The sequence below is a fragment of the Saccostrea cucullata genome, unplaced genomic scaffold (genome assembly GCF_032062105.1).
Source record: "Saccostrea cucullata isolate Sc308-1 unplaced genomic scaffold, CSIRO_AGI_Scuc_v1 ctg430, whole genome shotgun sequence".
NCBI lineage: Eukaryota > Metazoa > Mollusca > Bivalvia > Ostreida > Ostreidae > Saccostrea > Saccostrea cuccullata.
The window spans coordinates 29,016-55,624 of NW_026930981.1; the positions used below are offsets into that span (position 1 = coordinate 29,016).

Consider the following 26,609-nt stretch of genomic DNA (forward strand, 5'->3'; position numbering starts at 1 on the left):
TAATTATTTTTTTTACTTTTTGCTTAAAGATCCTGGAGTGCAAAGGGACAGAAAGATTTTTGAAATGACACCAGATAAAATTTGTTGATAGCTTGTGAATTCCAAAATAGAAAATTAAGACTTTTTTCCAGATTTTCATCAAAATAGAAAATTCGAATTATTTTAATTTTCAGATTTTAAAGTCTTTGTTTTTTATTATTAGAGATACTCCCCTAATATTAACTTTGAATTTACTGGTTATCTAACGTCAAAACAACTCCTTTTGTTTACATAATAGGTGAGTTGCCAGAATAGTTTTTATCTCGTTTTCCTTTTTTTTACTTTATTCTTTGCTTCATGGTGCAAGACTTACAAAATGAAATATTTCTAATATTTTTTCATCAAAGAGGATTATGTTAAGATATGCTTACCTCCCTTTACAGTATAGACCACAGATACAGGTGTAATTTCCTACATATGTACATTTAGCAGTAAAATGATGAAAATGTGTAAATGTAGTCATTAGAGTACATGTACTAATGTGAGTTCTTGCTTGTATTGCAAAAATGGTGCCATTGTAGTTAGTCCTGTTTCCTTGTTAAAGAAAAAAATTACCAGAAACAAAATTACTATTGAAAAGAAACAAATTTTGCCAACCAAAAATCAATACGATGGCATATTTATGCCATCCACATAATTTTTTCTCAACATAGCATATCATGTCAAATCAAGATAACTATCTCGTCATGTCATGATAACTTTCTGGTTTGTCGACAAACATCGATTTTATATCTTGTCTAGTCATGATAAGCTATCAAAAAATGTCAATATCATAGATATATTGTATACGTTTTAGAGGGTACATTTTGAAGGGAAAGGGAAGATGTAGCAAACTTTCCTAAGGGAAGAAGATTGTAAGTTGGATAAATTTCAGGAAAAAGCCACCCTCCCCCCAAATTGTTTAAAAATCTGTTTTTTGTTTTAGTGAATGAGTGAAAGAGAGGCTGGGATGGGTGGGGGTTACATAAGCTTGATAAGGAATACCTGTATAAGATTATGTACAGACTAACATTTAAACATTTAAAAAAATCTTTGGAGATGTCCATTAGGAGTATTTTTATCAACCTCTGTAGTGGAACGATGATTAATGAGAAACAAGGAGGAGAGACTGTTAGGTTAACACCCTGTTAGATCCATCATTATGTAAAGATGAGCAAAAGTAATAAAGATCTTAATCCAAAGAAAGCGAATTTGAGACGCCTTTAATGAAACAAAATATCAATAAAATATGTTTCGTGTAAAGATAAACACTCATAAAGTGACAAGCTGTCGCACACAATCAGTGATGGGGAGTAGCGGACAAGTTTGTATTTACACTTAGACAGCTGTTTACAAAGAGCAGATTCTAATCAGAAAACTTTTTTTCATTTCATCATAGTTTTATTATACATGTACTTTTGCTTGAGATTTACTTAAACATTGCTGCACTGGGAGGAGTTATCTCATTTGTTGTTAAGTTTAAATAGAGTTATCCTTCTTTTACAAATACACTGTAGAATGTACCGTGTGATCTGATTTATAAATGAAACCAAGGGCTCACTTAAAAAATTATCAGGATACAGATTTTAAATAAGCATAAGCCTAGGAGGTCAAAAGATTCATTACAAGCATATTGATTGTCTTGACTCTTCCATTTTACAAACGAATATCAAAATTCCAGAAGGAAGACACCACTGAGTCTGCAACATCGTGTTTACTATTGGTGGCAAGCTGACAAGTAAACCTTTTGCATCGCCAACTTTCCTTTATACAAGTTGTAACATCAGCTATCACAGTTCTTTACGACTCCCTACTTATCACCAAAGAAATATGAAGATAATCAATAGTAATCAAGCTCGAAAGCCTACTGAAATCAAACTAATCGGAAGCATTGTAAACAGGGACCTCTAAAATCATCAGTGGTGGGATCAAGTGCACCGGGGGACTTTGTTTGAAAAATGTTAATCAACATTCTACTTAATGATAGATTGTACGTGCTGACAAGATCATTGTATGGACTAAAATATTGCAAAATGTTTCTTCAAACAGGACTGTGCATATCCATCTTAACCAACTTATTTCTCAATGCTTGCTTTGTTTCAGAACTTGTATTTGAGTATATATATATGCTCGTACTCTGAGTGCAGTCAATTTTTCTTAATCAAGACATATAAGTTGATGTTACAGGAATCTTTTAATATCAAATATAACATATTGGGTCGTATTTTGGCTGAGGTGTTTAAACAGCAATAGTAAGAACTCCTTGTTTTATACTTCGCAATGTTTCGATTACTGTATGCAGCTGAACATATATAATTTTGGAGTTTATTGTTTTCTAGTGGATATGATTCACAAGAACAATATTGCTTTATGAGGAATTTCAAAAACGTGACTAGCTATTGACAAATTAGTTGGTAATACAAGGATATCAGTAATCTTATTTAAATTCTACTAATTTTACAGTCGATACAATGACTTTGATATTCCATTGCCGGCGGATTACTCCGTTTACACGATGTGTTCAGAAGCTCACGATAGGTATGACTGGTTGAAAGGGGGTACTTGCTCTTCCATGGCACCTGATCTTACCTGCGTTTTCAAGAGTCTTTAGGGCTCAGCTCATTTTATATCGTTTAAATGGACTTTTTATAGTGCACGATCGCTGTTCGACATCTTCACATTTTAAGCATAGTGAATTTAGGAAAGTACTTTAAATCTGTTTGTTTGTTTTATTTTAATAATTTAAAGAGCATGCATGTTTATTTTTTTTTTAAATAAAGACTCTTTTTGCTTCATAATGGCTATAGATTATTCCAAACAGTCTAAACATTTGCTTTATTGTTGCACGGTATCCATTTTTTAATAATGGTTAAATATTCTGTTGAGACAAAATGTTGGAATGGTCGCGATCGTTACAGTTGTTTTATAACGAAAGACCTGATGTGACCTTCAACCAAAATGCGGTTGGTTCACAGTTTGAGAGCGATGACACGAACTATAAATGACAGTTCATGAGACATGGGGTTCCATCGCTGCAGAATGATACCCCAGATTGATATGAATATTGAGCTATTCAATCCCTCCACACTCAGTAAAGGATTTAAGGCTTATCATTTAACATTTTAAAAAACATTATAAAATGTACAACCACTTCAAATCGGGAAGGGGCGTGTCTCTTCATTGTAAGATACATCTCTTTTTCCAGCCCGGTAGTTTGTTAAAGTCCAAAATAAAAGAGCCCACTATAATTAACCTCTGAAAGCCGAGCGTACCCCTAGTTCTTAAATTAGAACATGGCACATTTACGGATACATTTACAAATGCTTGTCTGTTCTTGTTTTTTTTTTTTTTTTTTTGGACAGTGTGTAACAACTGTCAATTTGGAAGTTAAAGATCCCTTCGTAGTGTTAGCCTCAAACTCGGGGAGGGGGGAGGGGGGGGGGTCTCCGGACTCCAGGATCAGAAAATCCGTAAAATAGTCATCAACCGTGAAATGAATGTATAACTTTGTAGTTTTCAACAAATCTTATAATATTTTGAAACTGTTTCAGCACATACAGATTTTGACTTCCAGATTTTTATGGTCCTGAAGCCTGGTAACCTGGTAAAAAAAAGTCCAGCAAAAAAAAAGTCAGATAATGATATCCAAAGATCAGATAAATTGTGTACATACTTTTTACATGGAATGTAGATGAGGACCGAGAACATCTCTGAAATCTTGTAAACAATACGAAACGTGAACAGGGAAAAATGGAGACACTCTGGAAACTCCAACAAACAGAAGGCAGAAGTAGAAAGATTCCCTGGGGTTTAACCCTCGATCCATGAACCTTCTTATTGAGGTGGGATCAGGCGCCTAGAAAAAGAGGATCCCCTCTAGGCTGATCAGATCCGTCATGAACCCTTAATTTTTATTGTTATTGGATTAGGAGCCTAGGAATGTAAAACATTCCCTGTATAACAGTCATGTCCGCCATGAACCCTTTTAACTGTGGAGGGATTAGGTGCTTAGGAAGAGTAAGCTTCCCTTGTATACAAGGCACACTCACTATGGACCCCTTCTGTTGAGGAGGGATCAGATGCCTGGAAAAAGCATCCCCTGAAAACCGGTTACACCCGCCACGAACCCTTTTTGTCAAAAGAGGTGGGATCAGGTACCTCAGAAGAGTAAGCATCCCCTGAAAACCGGTTACACCCGCCACGAACCCTTTTTGTCAAAAGAGGTGGGATCAGGTACCTCAGAAGAGTAAGCTTCCCTCGTAGACCGGTCAAACATCTTCATCTTTAGTAAGCTTCCCTCGTAGACCGGTCAAACATCTACAGTTTCCCTCGTAGACCGGTCAAACATCTACATCTTCCCTCGTAGACCGGTCAAACATCTACAGCTTCCCTAGTAGACCGGTCAAACATCTACAGCTTCCCTAGTAGACCGGTCAAACATCTACATTTTTAGTAAGCTTTCCTCGTAGACCGGTCAAACATCTTCATCTTTAGTAAGCTTCCCTAGTAGACCGGTCAAACATCTACATTTTTAGTAAGCTTTCCTCGTAGACCGGTCAAACATATACATCTTTAGTAAGCTTCTCGCGTAGACCGGTCAAACATCTACAGTTTCCCTCGTAGACCGGTCAAACATCTACAGCTTCCCTCGTAGACCGGTCAAACATTTTTAGTAAGCTACAGCTTCCCTAGTAGACCGGTCAAACATCTTATCATTTTTAGTAAGCTTTCCTCGTAGACCGGTCAAACATCTTCATCTTTAGTAAGCTTCCCTAGTAGACCGGTCAAACATCTACATTTTTAGTAAGCTTTCCTCGTAGACCGGTCTAACATCTAGAGCTTCCCTCGTAGACCGGTCAAACATCTAGAGCTTCCCTCGTAGACCGGTCAAACATCTACAGCTTCCCTTGTAGACCGGTCAAACATCTACATCTTTAGTAAGCTTTCCTCGTAGACCGGTCAAACATCTACATCTTTAGTAAGCTTTCCTCGTAGACCGGTCAAACATCTACATCTTTTTTTTGACAAAGGTAATTAATGCTCATCTTAAAACTTAAATAACTGTGCACTATTAAAGCAAAAGCTTGATGTAAATTTTATTTCAGAATATTAATTGAACAGCCTTTCACAACTATTTATAACTTCAAAGGGATTTGAATAACTAAATATGGAAAAAAAAGTATAATGTTCATGAAAAGAAATACATCCTTCCCTTATAAAATCATTTAACGACCTAAAGAAGTTGTAAATTAATCATGTACATTTAAGTCATGAATTCAAATGTTCAAAGTGTTTTTCTGGCACGTTTTTTATAGTCCGATAGTAAACGAATTCAGACATTGTGATCCTCCTTATTTAAACATTTTAAAACCCACTTTTATGGTTTTTACGGGGTTTGCTTTGGGAATATCGACATAATAGAGCACATAGAAAGCAAATAAACTAAGGAAGACTTATTTTTATAACGAGCTTTATGACTCTCTGAAATTTTTATAAAGGGCAATGGTTGTCAGGGAAGGACAAGGCGGCCAAAATAAAGCAACGTAACAGAAATCTGTATGATTGAATTTATGAATAGAAATTAACGGAACTCATGGAATTTTTACAAATTAAAGGTGCTCAGGGGAAATTAACATATATCATTCGTTACATTAAAAAAAAAACATGAATATTAACGCAATGCAATATTTCTGAAAGATTGACTGATATTTATTTTTGAATATTACAGTGCAATAAAAGTACTTGGTAGGATTATCTGCTAAATACTTTTTTTTTATTAAAAGGTTAGCTGTGTTGGTATTTTGACTGGTCTGTAGGATTAAATACTAAATACTAATCTCTATGACGTCTTAGGTATTCATGGATAATGACAAGATCGCCGAAATTATAAAGTAAGAAATTTCTTTTTCTTGATCAATTCAAGAGCATTATGGATTTAAGTACATGATGTTGTTTAATTATTTTGGCTGCAAATATATTGGACCAGCTGGTAGTAATATTTGTCGTTTTTTTACCTTATCTAGTGGGATGGGGAAATAAAGTATAAATTCAAACATCCATTTTATTTTATTCAATTCATAAAATTCAGTCTATATTAAAAGTGTTAAATGCTGCAAGACACAAAAAACGTGTTCAGATTCGCACAGCAATAAATCAACACCTTCTTAAATAAAAAATAAATAAATAAATATCTCAGAAAATACACAGTTATTGCATAGTGAACTCTTCACTAACAGTCACATACACACAGACAAATTGCATTGAGTTGCATCGTTTTGTTGTAGATAAATGACTGATTTAAATAATGATTAGCACGAGTAGCACGACATCTAAAGATCAGGAATGGCGGAAGGCCGTGTAGCGCTTTAAGCAGAAGTCTACACGACTGTCCTTTATAAATTTCCTTATGGTTTCATAACTTGGAACCGGACATTCAAACTCATTTTTAACTCCTCCACGTTCATCTTTTTCAAAGAAATAGAAAACCGGAAACCACACTTTCATCCGCTTCCGGTTGCGGCGCATCAGGTAAAGATTGTGTGCGAAAGTGTGGTAGTACATGAAGATTCGTGATGATATGTAGAATGCCACCACCACATCGAGTGTGTAATGTCCGTGTGAGGCCAGAATCGCCCACATTCCACAGAAACAGTACAGCCATAGCGCCACGTGGAGCAGACGATAGCGCTTAGGAGTGTCTGAAATCAAGACCAGAAATGAAAATTACATGTTTATCTTATCAAAAATAAGAAGGCTTTTTTCGAACTGTGGAACACAAAAGTATCTTTTTCAACTGAAAAATTATTGAGATTTACAGAAGAATATCATGTCATGTACTGTATTGTCAGCCACGACTAATTAACCTAGAAAACTAAGACCAAACCATCGCTTGTGTCTGATACTGCATGTTCACGTCCGAGTACCAAGTCCAGTAGATACAAGCACTGGTAGATGTCACATTAAAAGACCCGATTTAGCATTTAATAACCATTTACATTACTTTCAAACAATTTTTGCCATTAGATTAGCACCTGTCACTTATGTTTCAAAATAAAAAAAACAGTATGGCGACTTACATTCGATGGCAGTGAGTGTTGCTATGGTGATGGTGATGGTGTGGCCGCTGAACATGTAGTCCCCGCAGGTCTTCATTCCCCCCATCTTCATCCCCATCCCCGAATACACCACCATGATCCTCTTCATCTTACTCCAGGAGTCCGCAAACACCTGTCAAAAAGCCACACAGGTTATAAATCTGATAGAGCGTAGTCCTTCTCCGGGATTTAGGTCTGACAAGGAGTGGTGGTACAGTAGAACCTGTTTAGTCTGGACACGAATAACTCCATAGAAATTGGTCAGATTAGACAACATTCCGAATTAGACAACATTATTAAACAATTGAATTTTCTGAAAGGATCGAATTTTGAAATTATCAATATGGAAAAAAGGCAAGACTTTGTCATACAACACATCAAGATTATAGACATGTTTTACTTATTTGACTTTTATTTTGATAACCTTTTGAAGGTACAGAAAACATGTATACAAGTGAGTTCATGTGAATATTTAATGACTTTTTTCGGAGGGTGGGGGATGGGGTGGGGGTGGGGGGTTAGAATTTATGTGTATTATATCTTATGATTTTTTCGGGGGTGGGGGGGGGTTGAAGGCTTACCATTCTATCACAGTTGTAATGCTGTTCTGGCATAGGTAGGTTGGTCACTGACACACAGACACATCTTAAGAGGTAAATACTGCCAGCGATGACTAGAGTTCGGCGGAGGATGATCAACCTACAACACATAACATTATGAATTCTTAAAAGCCAGTGACAGATAAATAATTAACACGTCATCACTCATAGGCACATCTTATGAGGCAAATATTAGAGTTTAACAAAGGATGAGAAGTTAATATCAGATATGATAAAATTTAAAATGATAGCTCTGCAGCTAATAATAAGATATGTAGCTGATCAAGCCTCCATCGTGAACTAAAAAAAACATCATATCGGTCCAATACCTCTTTGACAGATCCAACATCTCACTTAACGGGTCAATATTTTAATATAGATCGCTCAATAAAGCTTTGTAACATGTGTAAGACTTCTATTCCAATGATATTTTTCTGTTGAATATGTACAGTAACAAACTATAGTCTATATTCAATACCGAAAGAGTCTAATTAAAGTGTATTGCATTTCATGTATGGTACAAATAGCACCGCAATTATGCAGCTGTATACATGACAAAATTACGATTTAACATGCGTTAGTGTAATTTATACATTTTAAAAACTGTTTGTCATGAATAATTGAAATAAGTAATATTTTACAAAGTTATCCAATGAAAATGGCAAGCAATAAAAAAAATCACTCAATTATAATTCTGGTCACATTATCCTGATACCTCCTACATCTATTTATTTCAAAGTTGTTAATTAAATTGATGACAGGAAATGCCCATTATTATTCTGATTGAGAGCATTTACACCAATATTGAAGGACTGCAGTTCTATAAAGTCATATGCAGGTTATTGACCAGACGCGTGTATAAACTAAATAATATCCGTCATATCGTGCTCTCAACTCGTCACCTGACAAAATCGAGCATTTAAATAAAATCGATGACAAAAAATTATTTTACTGTAGGTTCTAAAGCTTTCTAAAATAGCCCCTGAATTCCCTAGTTTGTTTGGTAAATAGAGTTTATAGCTTTGTATCAAGTCGTGCAGCGAAGGTACTCAGATAAAACTACGTGTATTAATAGTCTGAATAACTGACAGAAAACATGCACCGATCAATAGTGATTAAAAAAAAATACGAAAATAATACAATAGAGCTCAGTGATCATTCATTTTCTATTAACTCTTAGGATTTGACCTCTAACGAAGTAAACGTATAACTTGACAGGCATTACAAGTCTAATTGGTATCCCATGCATAATTTTATCGTAATTATACCCCTCGCCTCTATTAATTTTTGATGATAAAAAAATTATTATAGATCTACAAAAATGTTATTATCTCCCAAATAAATCAGATTTTTTTTAAATTATGATGGTTGCTGCAATTTCAATAATTTTTCTTTAAATTCGGATCAGTTTGGACATTGTCTCCGCACTCCTGAGGATCCCAATTAAAGCTTTTATCGATCTCCACTAAGTTCACTCAGGAATGGATTGAGAAATAGTTACAGATTTTAACCCCATATATAACGGTCAAGCTTTTTGTTCTAAATTATAATCCCTGCTTTCACTCGACTTTCATAATCATTTTAAACTACCCTCATCTGTTAAATCGGGGACACCTCGGGACATTAATGCAATATCAAGCCAGTCCTTGTAAACCGTGACAGTGCAAGCGGCTTAAAGCTGTAAGGCTATTTCAAAACAATAAAAATTCCTTCATTATAATTAAATATGTGGGATTTATGTTCGGGCAGCTATAATGGATGATAGAAGAAAAAACACATTTCAAATAAAATATTTTTGTGGTAAAAAGGTTAAACATTAAAAAATTATTCGTGCTTAAACATTGTACGCCTTGTCTTTATCATATCGTATAGACAGATTTTTACTACATATACGCAGGATTATTTATAAAGCATATTTATTTAAGATGATAAATGTATCTTTCCTGAACCTAATAAGGTTACGATATGAAAATTAAATTAAATATGTGTAGATAGGCAGGCTTAACATCATGAAGTTAAATCAAATACAAATCACACTCTATCTAGCGCTACTGGCATCCAAAAGGATCTTTACCACGAAAATTGTCAAAACATACACATCTTTTTAGCCTTAGAATCGTCAGGACTGAAAACCTAGGCTTAGTGGATTGAAAAAAATCTTTCAAAAATCATTAGAAATTTAAAAACATAACGATTATTAAAGACGGTGGATATTTTCTGTATAGCATTATAGAAGTGGAAAACCACGAAGGTCTTTCTCGATCAGCAACTTTATATAAACCATCCATTTAAGCGAAAATAAAATCGATTATAAAGAAATGTTTTGTGTTGACTTATTGACAAAATAGGGAAAAGAAATTGATTTATTTTATTTTACGCCCGAGTTTCTACCTTCAAAGCCAGTAATAGTTAGCTGTTCAAGAAGGCCTCCTGAATTAATGAAAAAGAAATGGCGCTGACTTTTTCACCGTCTAAAAAATGAATAACTTTTGATTGGTTGGGTCTATGGCTTTAATATTTCGACATTGTATTCTTTGTGACAAGACTTTTCTTGAAGTATGAATATACATCATTGTCACATGTACTTTATCGCTTGACCTTGAAGATTTACACTCTTTTGTAAAAAAAAAAATATAAAAATTTTAACCCTGGCTATAATTGTTGAAGAGTTGGTGCTAGGGCTTTTATACTTCATAAGTTATTCATTGTTATAAGACATTTTCTTGGATATAAATATTCTTTACCTTTTGACCTTGATCTTTTCTGATCAATTTTGAAAAAAAAACTTTAACCTTTGCCTTCACTCTGAACAATGAGTACAGGGACTTCTTTTTATTTCACAGGTGCATTCATTGTGATGGTTACCACCATTGATCATTTTACCTTGACCGTGGAGTTAAAAATTGACCCACGTGAAAAAAGAAACATTAAACTTGCTAATAACTTTTGAACGATTGTTTCTTAGGCTTTCATTTTCACCGATATATTCATTGATATAGACCTTGACGTTTAACTTGCATTTGAGAAACTTTAACCGCTAATGATTGCCATACGGGGGCACTAGTGTTTCAGAAACACATCTTGTTCTTTTTTCAAATATAAAATATTAAAAATTCCTAGATACTTCTTCTAGCATGACCTTTAATTTTCATTGGCGCGTTAACCTTGCACAAGATATAATATTTTTCGCATGTGATTACCTGCTACAGCGTAGAAATTGAAACTGAACTACAATAGAAGTTGAAAAAGAAAACCGATGTTTCCATTACCTGCTCTTATGGAAGACGAAAATGATCAGGAGTAGGATAACAAGACTGAGTATGACGCTCTCTGAGACTTTGTAGGCCCAGGGAATGACGGCGAAATTGTCCAGATAAATGTCAGGAAGAGGGGGGTATTTCTTTTTATCCGGCAACTTTTCCTGAGCATTCACAATGGCGACCGAAGTCAAAAAGTGGCTCAGAGTGCCATAAAGAACGGCGAACAAGGCTTTACGTAGATCTGAGCGGAAATGTCTGTAATAAACAGTATTCTGATTGTCGTCTGTTTTACTCAGGAGCTCTCTGTCGCTGTCAAAACTATTCTCCGAGTCCTCCATATCGAACACTTCGTAATCCCTGTAAGCTATGAGTTTTGGAAACTGAGTACTGTCTTTCTTCAGTTGTTGAACACTTTCATTAAGTTTTTCTACATCACTAGGTTCTGTAATGTTTAGCGGATCTCTCCCCATTGCTTCCTTCGTCAGGTCAAGCAAAGCGTCTCCGTCAATTTTACCGTCCTCGAACACTTGGCGGTATTTCTGGAAGCCGGTGTCTGTCAACCACTGCCCCACCCTGGCGTAGCTCCAATGGCGTGGAGACCCCTCCATCTCACTGAAATAAACCAGAAACTCAGTCATTTCTTATCTGTATTTTATTTCCCTGTCTCTGTAAATGATTGGATCAAGTGGATTCGAACCAGTAACCAGAGCAGCACTGGTCACTTCCACTTCCACTGAAGATCGGCAGCTAACTGCTATTTTATGATTACCAGTGAGCTACAGATCTGCAGCTGCTACCAGTTAACACAGACGATTCAAAAGGCGGCAAACAAAATACAGACAGGATTAGGTCAACCCATTTAATTCTGAACTTTTCATAATGTATGTGTTTAAATTCTTATGGCAAGAATACTAGACAAAAATCAAACATAAGAGAAAACTCGAAAGAATGGAAGAATTGATCGCATTTAAATCAGAACCAATTCTGTTTTTTCACCCAAGCACAAAAGGATCCTGCTATATTCTCACTTTAAAAGCATAGTTCGTTTAGTTAAAGCTTTAAATGATTTTTAGAATCTATAAGCTATGAAAATATTCCTGAGCTTAGCGCGATTACAGAAGAGTATCTAAAAAAGAATGCAATTCTACGAAGGACACATAGAATACCTAGCGCCCAGACTGGAGTATTATTCGTTTATTTCAATATCTGTCATATAATAATTATCAATAAACATTAAATTAAAAAAAAATAAATAAATAACAAGCTATTAAACTTATATTTCTTCTTACGATGTTAAATAAAATTTAAAATAAATAGGAAAAAAACAACACAGAAAATAAATTTAATTAACATTAGTAGCATTTCTTTCGCAACATGCCTACCTTCAGCTACCGTGTTTTGCAATCAACGACATCAATTTAGCGATTTTTAAAGGGAAACTATGGAACGCCGTCACTGCCTTATAGCAGAACACTACTATTGCATTGTGTCAACCTTCCATTACATTATGTCAACTCTTTATGACATTAACCCACTCTACTATTGCATTGTGCCAACCTTCCATTACATTATGTCAACTCTTTATGACATTAACCCACACTACTATTGCATCGTGTTAACTTTCCTTTACATTATATCAACTCTTTATGACATTTACACATACTACAATTTTATTTCGTCAACTTGCATTTCGTTATGTTTACTTTTCATGACAATCTTAGTTTTTATTAACTGATGTGAAAAGCTCATGCCATACTGTGCGCACTCTTCTACATTATGTCGATTCACTATTACGTTAATGCGAACGCGGGTATCCTCGGCCTTTATATGAGCATAACGTATTTTCCGCGTTCCGCAAGCACTAAAATGGCGGGAGAGAAAACTGTCGTAGAAGAGATTCTCAGCGATTTCGGAATGACATCTGTAAATGAAAACTTTAAGCGACAAATGATTGACAATCTTGAAACATGCAAAGCCTTAACACTGCGAATGTGAATTAAAGTCACGTCGAAATTCAATGGTGTTTACTTTAATCTGATAATTAAATAAATCAAATATTATGAGTCGTGCAGCAATCATTTTTTTCTTTTTATTTTGAATTGTTTTTTTTTTTTAATAAAATTCTTAAACTTTGTAGGACATTGCATTAGTTTCACATTAAGTTTAGCTGAATTAAGTTGAAAACTTTTTTCTATAAAACTATAAAGCCTGAGAGCTTCTCCGCTTTCCGCCATGGTCTCCAACCATATACCGCCCCCCTTCCTTGTTCAAGATTCCCATATCTGCCACTGATATGTGCCCATGCATGCTTACTAAGGCATATTCAATTGATTTAGATGAGCGACTGGTAGATTTTTGTAATAGAATTCTGGCCCTGGAATGATAAAAAAAATTACTAACTCCAGTGACGTAGCATCATTTTTTTGAAAGAGGAGGTCAGCCAGTAAAAAAAATCATTTATCCGAAAAAACTAGACAAGCCAAGAAAAAAATGTCCAAGCCCGAAAATCCTATTTCGGGGAGAGTGGTCCAACTTCAATCAGTCCTATTTTTTTACCAGATATATTACACACTGCCTAACGCGTTATCGGATACTCGGTTGTTATCGGACACTCGGTGCAAGAAAATCTATGTTTAGAAAATGTAGGTAATTTTAAATTTCATATTTCAACGATAAATATGTATTTCTGCAAACAAAGTTTGTGATCTATGACAGATAATTTATTATACTTTCAGCAGCAGAAAGCACAAACCAAATCACTTTCTTTCAAAAGATCTACAGCTCTTTCAAATGATATTTTACAAAAATTTCGGAATATGTCATCACATTTTTACTTCTGTAGAATTAAAAATTAGTTTATTCTATCAAACAAACTAATCTATTTATTATATGGACAATCAGATACCTTTAGATCAGCAAACTGTGATGATAAATCCAAATTAAGGGTTAGTAAGCAGTCTTTTAAAATGTCTCGTTAGTTGAAAACATGTTATCGGCAACACGGTTGATGTTGCCGGATACTTCGGTTTTTGACGGGTGTATGTTATCGGAAACCCAGGTTTCCTTTAGCTTCATTAATGTATTGGAAAAAGTCCATTATAATCTGCCAATCCTTGAAAATAGCAAAAGTAAAAGTTTGCTTTGATATGAATGTATATAGATAAAATTAATAATTACATGTATAAATTTATAATAGAACTACTCACCTGTTCAATCATTTTTCTTGTTTTCCATTCAAGATAATCTCTTGATAACCGCTTCAGGCGGTTTCAGACGTAAATATAATATGTTTAATTAATCATAACAATTTTGCTTTAGACTTCCCATATACCAGATGCATGAACAAAAAGATATATAAATCAATTTCCAAACGCTAAAAATACCTACTAGTATTTAGGAGGAAAGGATTCAGTATGTTTAGCTTACAAACAGTTATGCGTTTTCAATTACAATGTGTGTAGCAATGCAAAATCTATGTCAGCCACACACCCCTCCAAGCATTTAGCTTTGTCTATCTACACAATGAATTTGAGCACACTGCAGGATATGACCGTTCTTCAGGGGGTTCCTATTCCATGTATAAACAACCTCCTGTGTTTTAGAGATCCATATGTTTTTATAGTCAACCTCTGTTATCACAATTTTGAATTCTATGTCATATATTTTGGTCTATCCACCTATTTTTCCTAACCACCCTTGTTTAAATTCTTTAATTGCTTTACATGTATATACCAAACTTATAAATGTTTTCGTGTTCTAAATGTTGTGAAGATTTAAAAGTTCCTTCGCCATGCGCTCAGCACCTTGATTGTATGTTGTTTGACAAAATTTGTTATATACTCAGCTTTTAAAACTGTGGGATACGAACCCGCGACGTAAGGATCGACTCCTTTAGAGCACTTTAACACTTTAACTACTGCGCCACGCGGGCGGCCTCGGTATTGAAATTAAATATTTAAAACGTATACCATATTTTCGAACAGGTCAAGATCATGCAAAATTCAGTGAGAAATGCCAAAAATGCACTCATTTTTTAAAAGTTATAAATTCTTAAAACAGGCAAGTTATAGCCAAAAATTAGAAATTCGTGCCAGCCCCTTTAAATATTTAGGTTTCATACGGATTTCTGTCGTTTCTTTGTGCTTTTACCTAATCTATGACAACCTTTGTTTCCGATAACCAAAACCGAGTTATCCGATAACAAAGTGCATTTTTCAACCGCATTTCCGATAACATACTGAAAGTTAGAATTGGACAATTTTTGCTCTTCATTTACATATTCGCAGGATTTGTGGAAGTGTGTTCAAAACGCAAGATAAATATAAGGATTTTGAAGAAAAAAGCTATTTACAACAATGCCAATCGGAGAAAAATGCAAAATATAACAAATTTGACTTTTAAAGCCTTCTAAAGGCTAACAAATGCTATACTAATGCGTATCGAGGCTTTATTTTGTATCCGTATTCATTTCTGTTTACAAAAAGCACAATGAATATTCTCTGTTTCTATTTTAACAGAGTTTATTTAAAATAATTTACTAACCTGTCAAAAATTGATATCAACCGAGTGTCCGATAACAACCGAGTAGCCGATAACGCGTTGAGCAGTGTGTATTATATTACCCTTAGTGGACTATATTATAACAAGAAGTGGGGGTGGGGGGGCTGTACAGTTTCAATGAACATTACATTTTCTATATAAAGTTATGTCTGGAAAAGAGGGGGGTTGATATTATGTGGCTGTAATTTGTCCTAATCAATCACGACCCCCCCCCCCTTCTTACCAGTCATTAAAACACGGTCGTCAAAATTTATTATATACTAGATATACAGCTTTGAGATAATGTAAATGTATTTTTGCATCAGGTAATGAACTTGGAATCCACATGATAAAGAGTTAACACAATATAAAGATATTTTTAAAACACATAAGAAAGAGTTGGCATAACGTTATAATATATCCACATCACGGTATTGAGTTTTGACATAATGTAATAAAGTGTTGATATAATATAAAGATATGTTCATATTATGTTATACACTTTTTACACCACGTAATAAAGCACTGACATAAAGGTAAGATGTGTTCACCTCACATCATGATGCCCTCGCCGTAAAATAAAGATTAATCCATATCACGTAATAATACTTTGATATAATAGAAATACACACTCTCAAAAAGGAATGGGCTTTTGACTTCATGTGATGATAAGTTTAATTATAAAACACAATTTACTTGACGTAATGCAATTTTGACCTCACATATTAAAGAAATGAAATGATGTAAAGAAACAATCATTTCACGTAATAAAGTTTTAACACAATGTAAACACATTATCACTTCACATAATGAATTTTTTACTTCAAGTTACGAAGTGCTGACATAATGAAAGGATGTATTTACTTCATGTAATGCAGCATTGACATGATGTTAAGATATATTTTCATCATCCCATAAAAAATGGACATAACGTAAAGATATGTTCACATCACGTAATGATAAATTGACGTAATAAATGCATAGTTGTATGGCAGTGATGGCGTTCCATAGGAAACCTACGCGTGACATCTATAGCTGTTTCGGGCTGAACTGTTTATAGCTGAACTTGACAACCAAGAAAAATATTTCCATTCCTGTTCAATAAGGCAAATAATCTACCCCAAACACCATTCATGGCAGCGACGCGTGCTGACCAATCCACCGAGCTGCTTTTATGACTGCACTCTCTATTCAGGGTGTTAATAGAGATTAGAACATTGATTTCTAGTATTGTTTTCAAATATAATTTTCAAATTTAAAGGTCTCGCCATACTGCGGCATGTCTTGTTGTCTCCCGCCTGAAGTATGTTTTAGATTTGATTTCCACGTTTCAGTCTGTCATATCTTTTATTAAATGCTTCATTGTTTGATTTATTTAAACGAGATTTTAGAAGTCTAGAGATTTTTTTATTCTCTTTTTCGAATAGAAATTTGATGTTTATTGAACTGCCCTTTTTAACCAAACGATGAGCAGTTTGATTTAGGATCATTTCTTATAATTTGGACCTGTCCCCACCTACTCCTGACTTTAAATGCCCTTACAATCTTAGTTTTTGTCCTGTCAATCCGTCTGTCTGTTTGTTAAAAAAAAACGTTAACCTTGAACATAAATTTGATTGGTTAAAGGTCAGTGGCTTTTATATTTCAAATGTGTGTTCCTTGTGACAACAACTTTCTTTGAGAACGCTTGAAAAAAATACTGAAACGTTTTATCTTCTCATGTATATTAGGCATATATACATGCATTATCAATTATCATGCATATTTTTCCTTGTGAAAAGCTCTTGTCATTAAAGCATAAGATTTAAAACTTGACCTTTAAGTTTGACTTACTTTTAAAAACTTTAACATTGGCCATAACTTTTGAACAGTTAGGCCTAGTGCTTAAAGGCTTTCATATTTCTCGTATTCCTTGTATCAACTAGATTAGTGGTATAACTATTTGGTGTGTTCAAGAAATGTACTAGTCCTAGGAAAATGACAAGTCGCCATGATCTTGAGAGGCTGAGAGCACCCCGATTTTATTTAGAGAAGCCTCGGGAGGGACACAACCGAACAGAGAATCCTTGATATTTATCAGCCCTTTATGTTTGAGGGGACACCATGGAGTCTTATCCCCCTGATCTTCACGGGTCGGAACAATGTTTACAGTAACTACTTCAGGGGTCCACAAGTGGACCGTATAAAGTTTACCATACGTTCGCAGACCAACTTTATCCACAATGTTATCAGTTAAAGAATAGAAGAATGTGACCTATTTGATAACTTCATCAGCTGACCGACTAATGTTGTATGTTCAATATATAACCATAAGTTATCCAACATTTCGTTACAATTTTTTAACTAGATTAATCGTTGAATCCACACTTTTCAAAAGTTATGTTCCTTGGCCGCCATCTTAAGGGATAAACCCATAGAATCCTCACAGTAGCCTTTGTAGTTTTCAGGTTTGTAACTTTGTTATTTGACTGGGAAAAATCATTGCATAGAGTATACTGATTGCCCCATGTTGGGGCTACCCACACATCGAAAGAAAACAATTTAAAAACAGTGGATTCATCATAGCCCGCCCAAATTATAATTGGTAGTATAAAGAGGAGAAATGTTCTTTCCCTTGTGACCTTTTGGTTGACCCTCAAAGGGACACAACTTTTGTAAAGTGTGGATATATATATATATATATATATATATATATATATATATATATATATATATATTTATTTTCTAATTAAAAAATGCTATTGAGCCTTGTGATAATACCACATGGCCACAGCGCCTATAGATAAGTATAAGCAGGCTAAATATAGTCATCTATGACAGCTAATGTAAATATAGTTTTGTATTAATATTGCAATGTAAATCTTACTATTCGAAAAAAATAGTCATACCTTTCATAATCATAAAGAATAAGTCGGGAAAATTCTTATCCTTCCCTTTTGCATATTACTTTCGTGCTCAGCAATATACTTATGGCGTCATAAGCGTATATATATGACGTCAAATATGACGTCAGAAATATGTTCGTCTGTCTTTTTTTCTATAATAAACCTTTTGGTCGAAATATTTACTGTTTGTTTGGCAATAATTTTGTCTACAAACGGCGCTGATGTTATCAGAAAAAAAAGGCGAAGAAAATAAACAGTGAGCATTATGAAAATCTCAAAAACAACAAAATTCAATACAAAACATTAACGGACCATAAAACAACGACCCCTGGAATTCTCAGAGGTGGGATCAGGAGCACCATGTATATACGTTCATGAGGCCCTCAACAACTTTGTATCGCTCAAGCAGGGGTAATCAACTCTCTTAAAAATGTTCGAGTCAAACATGTGAGTTCTTGTGAAGATAAGAGATGTGCCAGTTGGGCGTGTGCCCTGGGAGCCACCAAACAAGTTTGATTTATATGACCTCATTTGAAAAGATTCGGTGATATAGTTCTTGCCATGTCTGTCCGTTTAGCCATGCCCCTAAGGTTTAGCTGTCTTTCTGTCTAGCTATTTGTTCGCAAAAATTTTTACCTTGCCCATATCCTTTGATTGGTTAAAGCTGACATTCGTGTTTGAAAATTCCTTTTTAACCTTGCCAGTTGGCCATAACTTTTGAACAATGGGTACTGCGGCTTTCAAACTTCGGCTTTGTATTCATTGTGACAAAACCTTTCTACATATGTAAAATATTTTTACCTTTTAACATTAACAAGAGTTTGACATATTTATATTTAGATATTGCCCTTAACTTTTGAACAGATTATTCTGTCATTTTTTTTTTCAAGAAATTTCTGAGGAAAAAAGTTTTTTAGTTGGGCTACATTTTTATCATTCTGTCGTAAGAGGGCAAACAAACATTTTTTAAGACAGCCTAACCGTAGCAATAATTTGTTGCCTATGAAATACGACTAAAAATCAAAGAACACTTTGGTCAGAATTTACCTGAATTATACATAATTGCATAAAAACTAGTTCAAATGGGAAATCAAACGTTCCAATAAAATTCGGAAGATTTTACTGATTTTGTCGATTTTTTTACTTGAAAACAATGGCACTTTGGAAGAAGTTAATTGTAACGAATTACTTAACACAACATAAATGTTGCGTTCGATAAAGTGCTAAAACATTGCATGCTATAATTCAGAGGGTTTTAGAAATTGTTCTAATGCTCACTAGAGCTACATTCACATCAAAGATTTCAAGGCTTTACTTTTGTATACAAATTATTATTTTATCTGATTATTTAGGAGAAATAGTCTAGTAAGTGACCAGCCGATTAGGACATACCTTGATCGTTCTGTCCGTCACTAAACACGTCCTGTTTAGATCAGATGTTGTGAATTATGTAAAGAACAAGGATCTTCGATTAAGTTTCCTGCATATGTGACCCATTTAAATTGTATTATCACTTGACCCTTCTATAATTTACGACCAGCAATGTAGGGAAAGTCAACCAAATGAAACTTGCAAATCGGCAAAGCTTTCTCCTCTATTGTTCAAATACCCTAATATTGACCAAGGCTAGCTTGGAGAGAATTCAATCAAGAGGTTTCAAAAATCAATTAAAAATCTCATGTACAGTTGTTGACGAAGTGACCAAACAGTGATATTGCGCTATTTGTACCCCAGTCACGCAAGGCTTTGACTAATTCATGTGTTTACAGATCGCCAAGACTTCACAAACCTAGATACGGAGAAAACATGTTTCTTTCGATCGAATAAATTGATCTTTTTAACTGCTTGATTCAGATGGAAATCAGTTGAAGTCGACGGGTGTACAGATTCCATATCGTCCGCTGGTTCTTTGTCATTTTGATGTTTAGAATCGGGGTGAAAAGAACTCTTGGAGAAGGAAGATGGACAAGGCTGTTATAATGAGGTCAATATCAGACAATATCTCACAGAAATGATTATTCACCCCCACCCCCAAAAAAGTAAGATGACTGACATATATATCGCAATTCCTGCATGCATACAAAGAGTACCTATATTAAAAAGAGATCTGTAGTTAAAACAATAAATAAGGGATAAAACTGTCACTGGGTTCAAATGTTAATCCACTGGCGCCATTTTGTGGTTTATCCTCACACTTTGATGATGATGACGGTGATGATGGTTTTGAAGGTGATTGCCCTTTTTTCCGGAATTCTCACATGTTCAATCAAGTGGCTAAACCACAAGACTACGAGACAATGCTAGGATTTCCAGACGCTGCTCTGCTGACGATTTATAAGTAAAAAAATTCGAGATATAATTTATTTCCCTTGGGAAGAGCAGAGGGGGAGGGGGTGGAGCTATTACGTAATCGCCTTCATGGCACAAAATATATGAAAACTGTTGGAAAAAGTTTTCATTGAAGATTTCCTCCCTCGTGACAAGATATGGAAACATTATATAAATATTGCATGTAGTTGAGTGTAACATTGAAAATTTTCACCCCAAGAAAACCATTGTCAACCGAGGCGCATGCAATATTTATTATATTATACTGAATGTTTTATGCAAATACATATAACTGTGAACCATAAATTCTGCGCAATCGCTATTTTTTGTAATACCATCCGTCGTCAAGCAATGTTCACTGTTGCTACGCTGGAGGGCGTGGCTTCATTATTCAGCGGGTAATAGTGTTTTTTAGCAAATGTTTCTCGAACAATCAGATTCAACTAATTTACATGAAAGTATAATATATTAAGTGTTTAGGGGTTTTTGTTATTGTTATTGTTGTTGTTGTTTTTTTTTTTATCTTTATTGACGTTTTATATTGTCTTCTTTGAAGTTTTTTTCAGTTCGTTTATGACTATATTTTCTTCATATTACTTTATTTCATTCCCTTTACTGAAAAAAAAAATCATTTTTGATATTTCATATTTCAATAATAGTATCGCAAGCTCTTTGTATCTGTGTTTTTATATCAAAGTCAGTAACTCAATAATTATTTTTTTTTTAAATGAATGAAGATTTACAGTGTATATACGCATCAAGTTTGAACACATTTTATTTGCAAGAACTTACACATGTATTCGCGTTTAAAGACAGATTTCGTTGAATTTCTGTCTCGTTTGTAAATACCAAGCTCTTAACTCGCGAAATTAAGATGTCACGAAAATTTGGTGATATATAAGAACTGAGGTTTCAAGTATAAAGTAAATACAATTGTAAAACTGACGATAAAATGATTTTATAAAGATCGAGTTAAAGTTGAATTTTTGTGTTCCGTGATAATCACAAGCGGAAGTTATGTTACGACACCCGAGAACCAAACCTCATTTCGAAGTAGTCATCTGAACCTTATTTCTTCTTCCAATTCTCCTGAAGCGTAAAATATTTCAAAATTGCTCGTAGCCTTTCTAAAAAATGGTATTCATTCAACTTGCTTTAAACACACTTTGAAAAATTTATAGTTTGCGTTTCGACATTCTTTATCCAGAATCATCCGGATTTTATATTGGTCTATTTCTATAGTAAAAAGTTCACCAAACAATAGTTCGTAAAAATTCGAGTAAAGTCTTTACAGATACATTTAAATTTTTAATTGAGACATTTAAAAACAAGTTGCATGGAGTTTGATTCAGGCTAATTCGCGCTTCTTGCAATGAAATACATGTATATGGAGATAACGAACAGTATTCATGCTCAAAAGTTCATTTAACAATACAAAATTCGAGTAGAGCAACCACGGACCCGAAACGTTAGAGGTGGGATCAGGTGCCATGGAGTAGTGAGCATTTCCTCCTGACCGGTCACACTTGTAGTGTGCTCCTTGTCATGATCGGGAAGTAACGGGAAAATCTGTAGACAATTCATTGTGTAAATAATGGTCGAACAAGTAATATGAAAAAACTTCAGTCAGCATTTGACTTTTCAATTGATAAATTGTATTTGCTGACACAATCTGATTAAAATCAGATCCTTTGATCCACTACACAAGGATCTGGAAAAAAAAACCGTTCAGGGTCATCTCCTGGTTGTTGCTGACAAGGTCATTATATCGACCGTAGAACTTACAAAAGACGCTCAACTAAGAGATATAAACCCCGTATGCAGGTGATGAAGGTAAATTGCTGCAAATGTAAGGGAAGTACGGGATTGAAAAGTTAAAGCCATCATGTTTATCATAATGATTGGTTGTTATGTTACCATTTACGCCCTTTTTCAAGAAAAATATCTAAATATGAAGCAGATGTGTCAGAATCTGGTATCTTTTATTTCAAGCTCACTGGGATATATCGTATCGACCTAAGAATGGAAATAATAATGCTAATTGATAACACGTAGTCGATATATCTAATAGTCGAGTTGAGGACACAGCAACTGTTTTTCTTTTCACAAGATTTTGGAAAAAATTCTGCTTCATATAAATACAAAAATAAGTCTGGTAATAACGGCGCGCGATTGGTACCTATGTGAATTCCAATATATCGGTGGAAGACCTAGAAACTCAAGCATCTTTTTAAAATGAACTTCAGAGTACTTGTGAGTACAATCAAAATGTTTTTTAACAAAACAATTTTGGAAATTACCAATGAAAACGTAAGTAAATTTGCGAGTTCCATTTTTAGTGAAAAAGCAGTTGCCAATATCAAAAAGCCTTGTTGTATATTAATCGTGGGGAATAGTTGTAAATAAAGTTGAAAAGTCGTAAGTTTTTATGCTGTTGATTTAGGTATTTTCTGACTTCAAATTTTCCAAAAGTTCCATGGAATTTTTCAGTATCTACATCTGATTTGCACCACTTCTTGAATATACTGTTGCACAGCACTCATGAAGTTTCTCCTTAATTACTGTTAATATCTTAGTGAGGAGTAAAGAAAGAGTCTTGGTTGAGCATTAACTGAAACCCACTATATATCTTTTATGTAAGGATTTTTATGAATCTAATATAGATTTGGATATTCAAATTCATTCTGGTTATTAGGAATATTAAAAAATATTCAAAACTGACATATGATTTTGAAGAATTTCCTCTCCAGAAAGAGAGCTTTGGGTATAAGTTGGATTACCACTAGTAGAATTAAACCCCAGTTCCTCTAAAATACAATTTAGATAATGAACCTTGCAAATAATGAAGGGTTAAGTACATGTGCACTATGCACAATGCATAATATATTTATAAATGTATATGTTTTGCACTGATGAGCCATAAAGCTCAGAGTAAGTACGGAACTATAACCACATCTTAAAATAAGTAGGAAAACAAAAGGTATACTAATACATTATCATATTACAAGTTAATTTATGAAAGTGAACATCGGACTACATTGGGTTAACGATATCGCCCCCACCTCCCTGATTATCTATAAAACAGCCATCACAAAGTACATCAGCTTTAAAAGATGCGCAGAATAGTTCAATAGTTGTTAAAGAGAATTTAATGACCCCCCCCCCCCAAAAAAAAAGAAAGAAAGAAAAAAAAAAAATTTTCTCACCTTTCTTAAGAGACTGTCTTACATTCCAAATGATTCCTCGCTCATATGACTGAGTCTTGGGAGGGTAGAGCACGTGACGGGGTAAGGCTATTTATACATGGGAAAAGAGTCCATTCAGAAACACAAAATCAAAATAGCTGATTAGTCAAGGTATTTGCACAAATAGATCGGGGGTTAAATATCTACTATAGCGTCGTTCTACGGCGAGGCGTGAAGATATGACACTATAGATATAAAACTATAATGACAACAAGATTATCAGTTTAACCTGCTTTAAGCCGAGATATGCTGTAAGGTGAATTAAACTAACCATGAAGTTTTGTCTCCTTCGAGGTTTTTTTTTACAGAATTTTCTGGTATTGTATTACTTTAGGGTAAATAACAACCTCATTATTTATGGGCATAAACAGAGAAAGGAGGGGCAATTTTAGCAATTGCCTGCATACATAGAATAAATGCCAATGTTTGTTACCATGTTGAGAGCTAGGAGTGAGCTCTCACTATATTTCCTGTACTAAATAATTTAACTGTCAATATTTACACAGGTATAACTGTCTATATGCAGTGTAGGCTGTGTAGCATCATTTTTTTGCATCAGACGGAGAGAGAGAGAGAGAGAGAAAGGGAGGGGTGGTAAAGGCAGAGACATCAAAGGGGCCTGAACCCCCAAGGATTTTCAAATATTAAATATATGTATTTAAGGAACACAAAATGACTTAGGAATGCAAACCCTTCATGAGTAAAAAAGGTGTGTATATACATAAAAAGAGAGAGTTTACATAACTGAATTCACGTGCCTGGTCCGTCTGTGTATTATACCCAGCACTGATTTTTAAAAATGTTGTGTAACCCAATCAAAGTACAAATTTAGAATTAAAGGGTGCACAAGAACTTATTATATGTGACTGCTTATAGTTTGTGTGTGTGTTTTTTTTTTTGGTTTTTTGTTTTGTTTGTTTGTTTTTTTTTTGTTTTTTTTTTGGTTTTTTTTGGGGGGGGGGGGTGTCATTTATTTGCATTTTAAGTGTTAAAATTTTTAACATAAATCTTTTAATTATTTTTTTAAGTAAAAATAAAGATGATATACGGATAATGTCAGTACTATTGATATAACATATGGGTTTATGTATATTAACTGTACAATAACTATATATCACACTATTACATGTATATTTCACTACTGTTTGTATATCTCACTGCTATATGTATATCTCACTAGTACTGCTATAAGTATATCTCACTACTGTATGTATGTATCACAGCTATATGTATATCTCACTACTATAAGTATATCTCACTATATGTATATCCCACAGCTATATGTATATCTTAATTATATGAATATCTCACTACTATATGTATATCTCAATATGTATATCTCACAGCTATATGTATATCTCACTACTATAAGTATATCTCACTATATGTATATCTCAAAGCTTATGTATATCTTACTGCTATATGTATATCTCACTACTATATGTATATGTCACTGCTATGTGTATATCTCACAGCTATATATATATATCTAACTGCTATATGTATATCTCACTGCTATGTGTATATCTCACTGCTATATTTATATTTCACTGCTATATTATGTATATCTCACTGCTATATGTATATCCCACTGCAATATGTATATCTCTCTGCAATGTATATATCTCACTGCTATATGTATATGTCACTGCTATGTATATATCTCACTGCTATAAGTATATCTCACTGCTATATGTATATCTTACTGCTATGTGTATATCTCACTGCTATATGTATATGTCACTGCTATGTGTATATCTCACAACTATATGTATATGTCACTGCTATATGTATATCTCACAACTATATGTATATCTCAAAGCTATGTGTATATCTCACTACTATATGTAGATCTCACATCTATATGTATATCTCACTGCTATATGTATATCTCATTGCTATGTATATATCTCACTGCTATATGTATATCTCACTGCTAAATGTATATCTCACTGCTATATGTATATGTCACTGCTATGTGTATATCTCACAACTATATGTATATCTCAAAGCTATGTGTATATCTCACAGCTATATGTATACCTCACATCTATATGTATATCTCACTGCTATATGTATATCTCATTGCTATGTATATATCTCACTGCTATATGTATATCTCATTGCTATGTATATATCCCACAGCTACATGTATATCTCATAGCTATGTGTATATCTCTTTGTTATGTATATATCCCACAGCTATATGTATATCTCACTGCTATAACTTATGTATACATCTCAATGCTGTATGAGACTTCTAAGTATTTGTTATTCTTACTGATAAATGCATTTTTAACTATAATTTGTACATCTCACATCAATACTTACATGTGTATCTCACTTCTTTATGTATATATATCACTGTTATATGAACATGAATATCTAACTGTTGTTTGTCAATCACATTGCTCTATGTTACTTTTATATGATATTATATCTCGCTACCATAAGCATATCTCATTACTATACGCATATCTCACTATACTTTATTCATATTCACTATACTGTAAGTATAAATTTACTATGTTTATTTTACTACTATAGGAATGTATATCTCACTGCTACAAAAAATGAACACAGTAAATGATGAGTGCTTTAATTCTGATCTTTAAATTAAACTTGTTTCGCTAAGTCCAAT

At 34.0% G+C, this 26,609-nt stretch overlaps 1 protein-coding gene across 2 annotated transcripts; it reads right to left on the bottom strand.

The window, feature by feature from the left end:
• Window positions 1-5,949: 5,949 nt before the first annotated feature.
• Window positions 5,950-24,215, bottom strand: LOC134230842 (sphingomyelin synthase-related protein 1-like). Of its 2 annotated transcripts, none has more exons than XM_062712696.1 (5): window positions 12,354-12,411; window positions 10,981-11,583; window positions 7,694-7,811; window positions 7,095-7,245; window positions 5,950-6,716 (listed from the first exon to the last, which is right to left on the bottom strand). In XM_062712696.1, the coding sequence occupies exons 2-5, from the start codon at window positions 11,577-11,579 to the stop codon at window positions 6,355-6,357; spliced, it is 1,230 nt and encodes a 409-aa protein (XP_062568680.1). In that variant the 5' UTR covers window positions 11,580-11,583; window positions 12,354-12,411; the 3' UTR covers window positions 5,950-6,354. The 2 variants fall into 2 exon arrangements, with proteins under 2 accessions (XP_062568680.1, XP_062568679.1); XM_062712695.1 differs by lacking the exon at window positions 12,354-12,411 and adding an exon at window positions 23,930-24,215 and having other exon boundaries at window positions 5,951-6,716.
• Window positions 24,216-26,609: the final 2,394 nt, after the last annotated feature.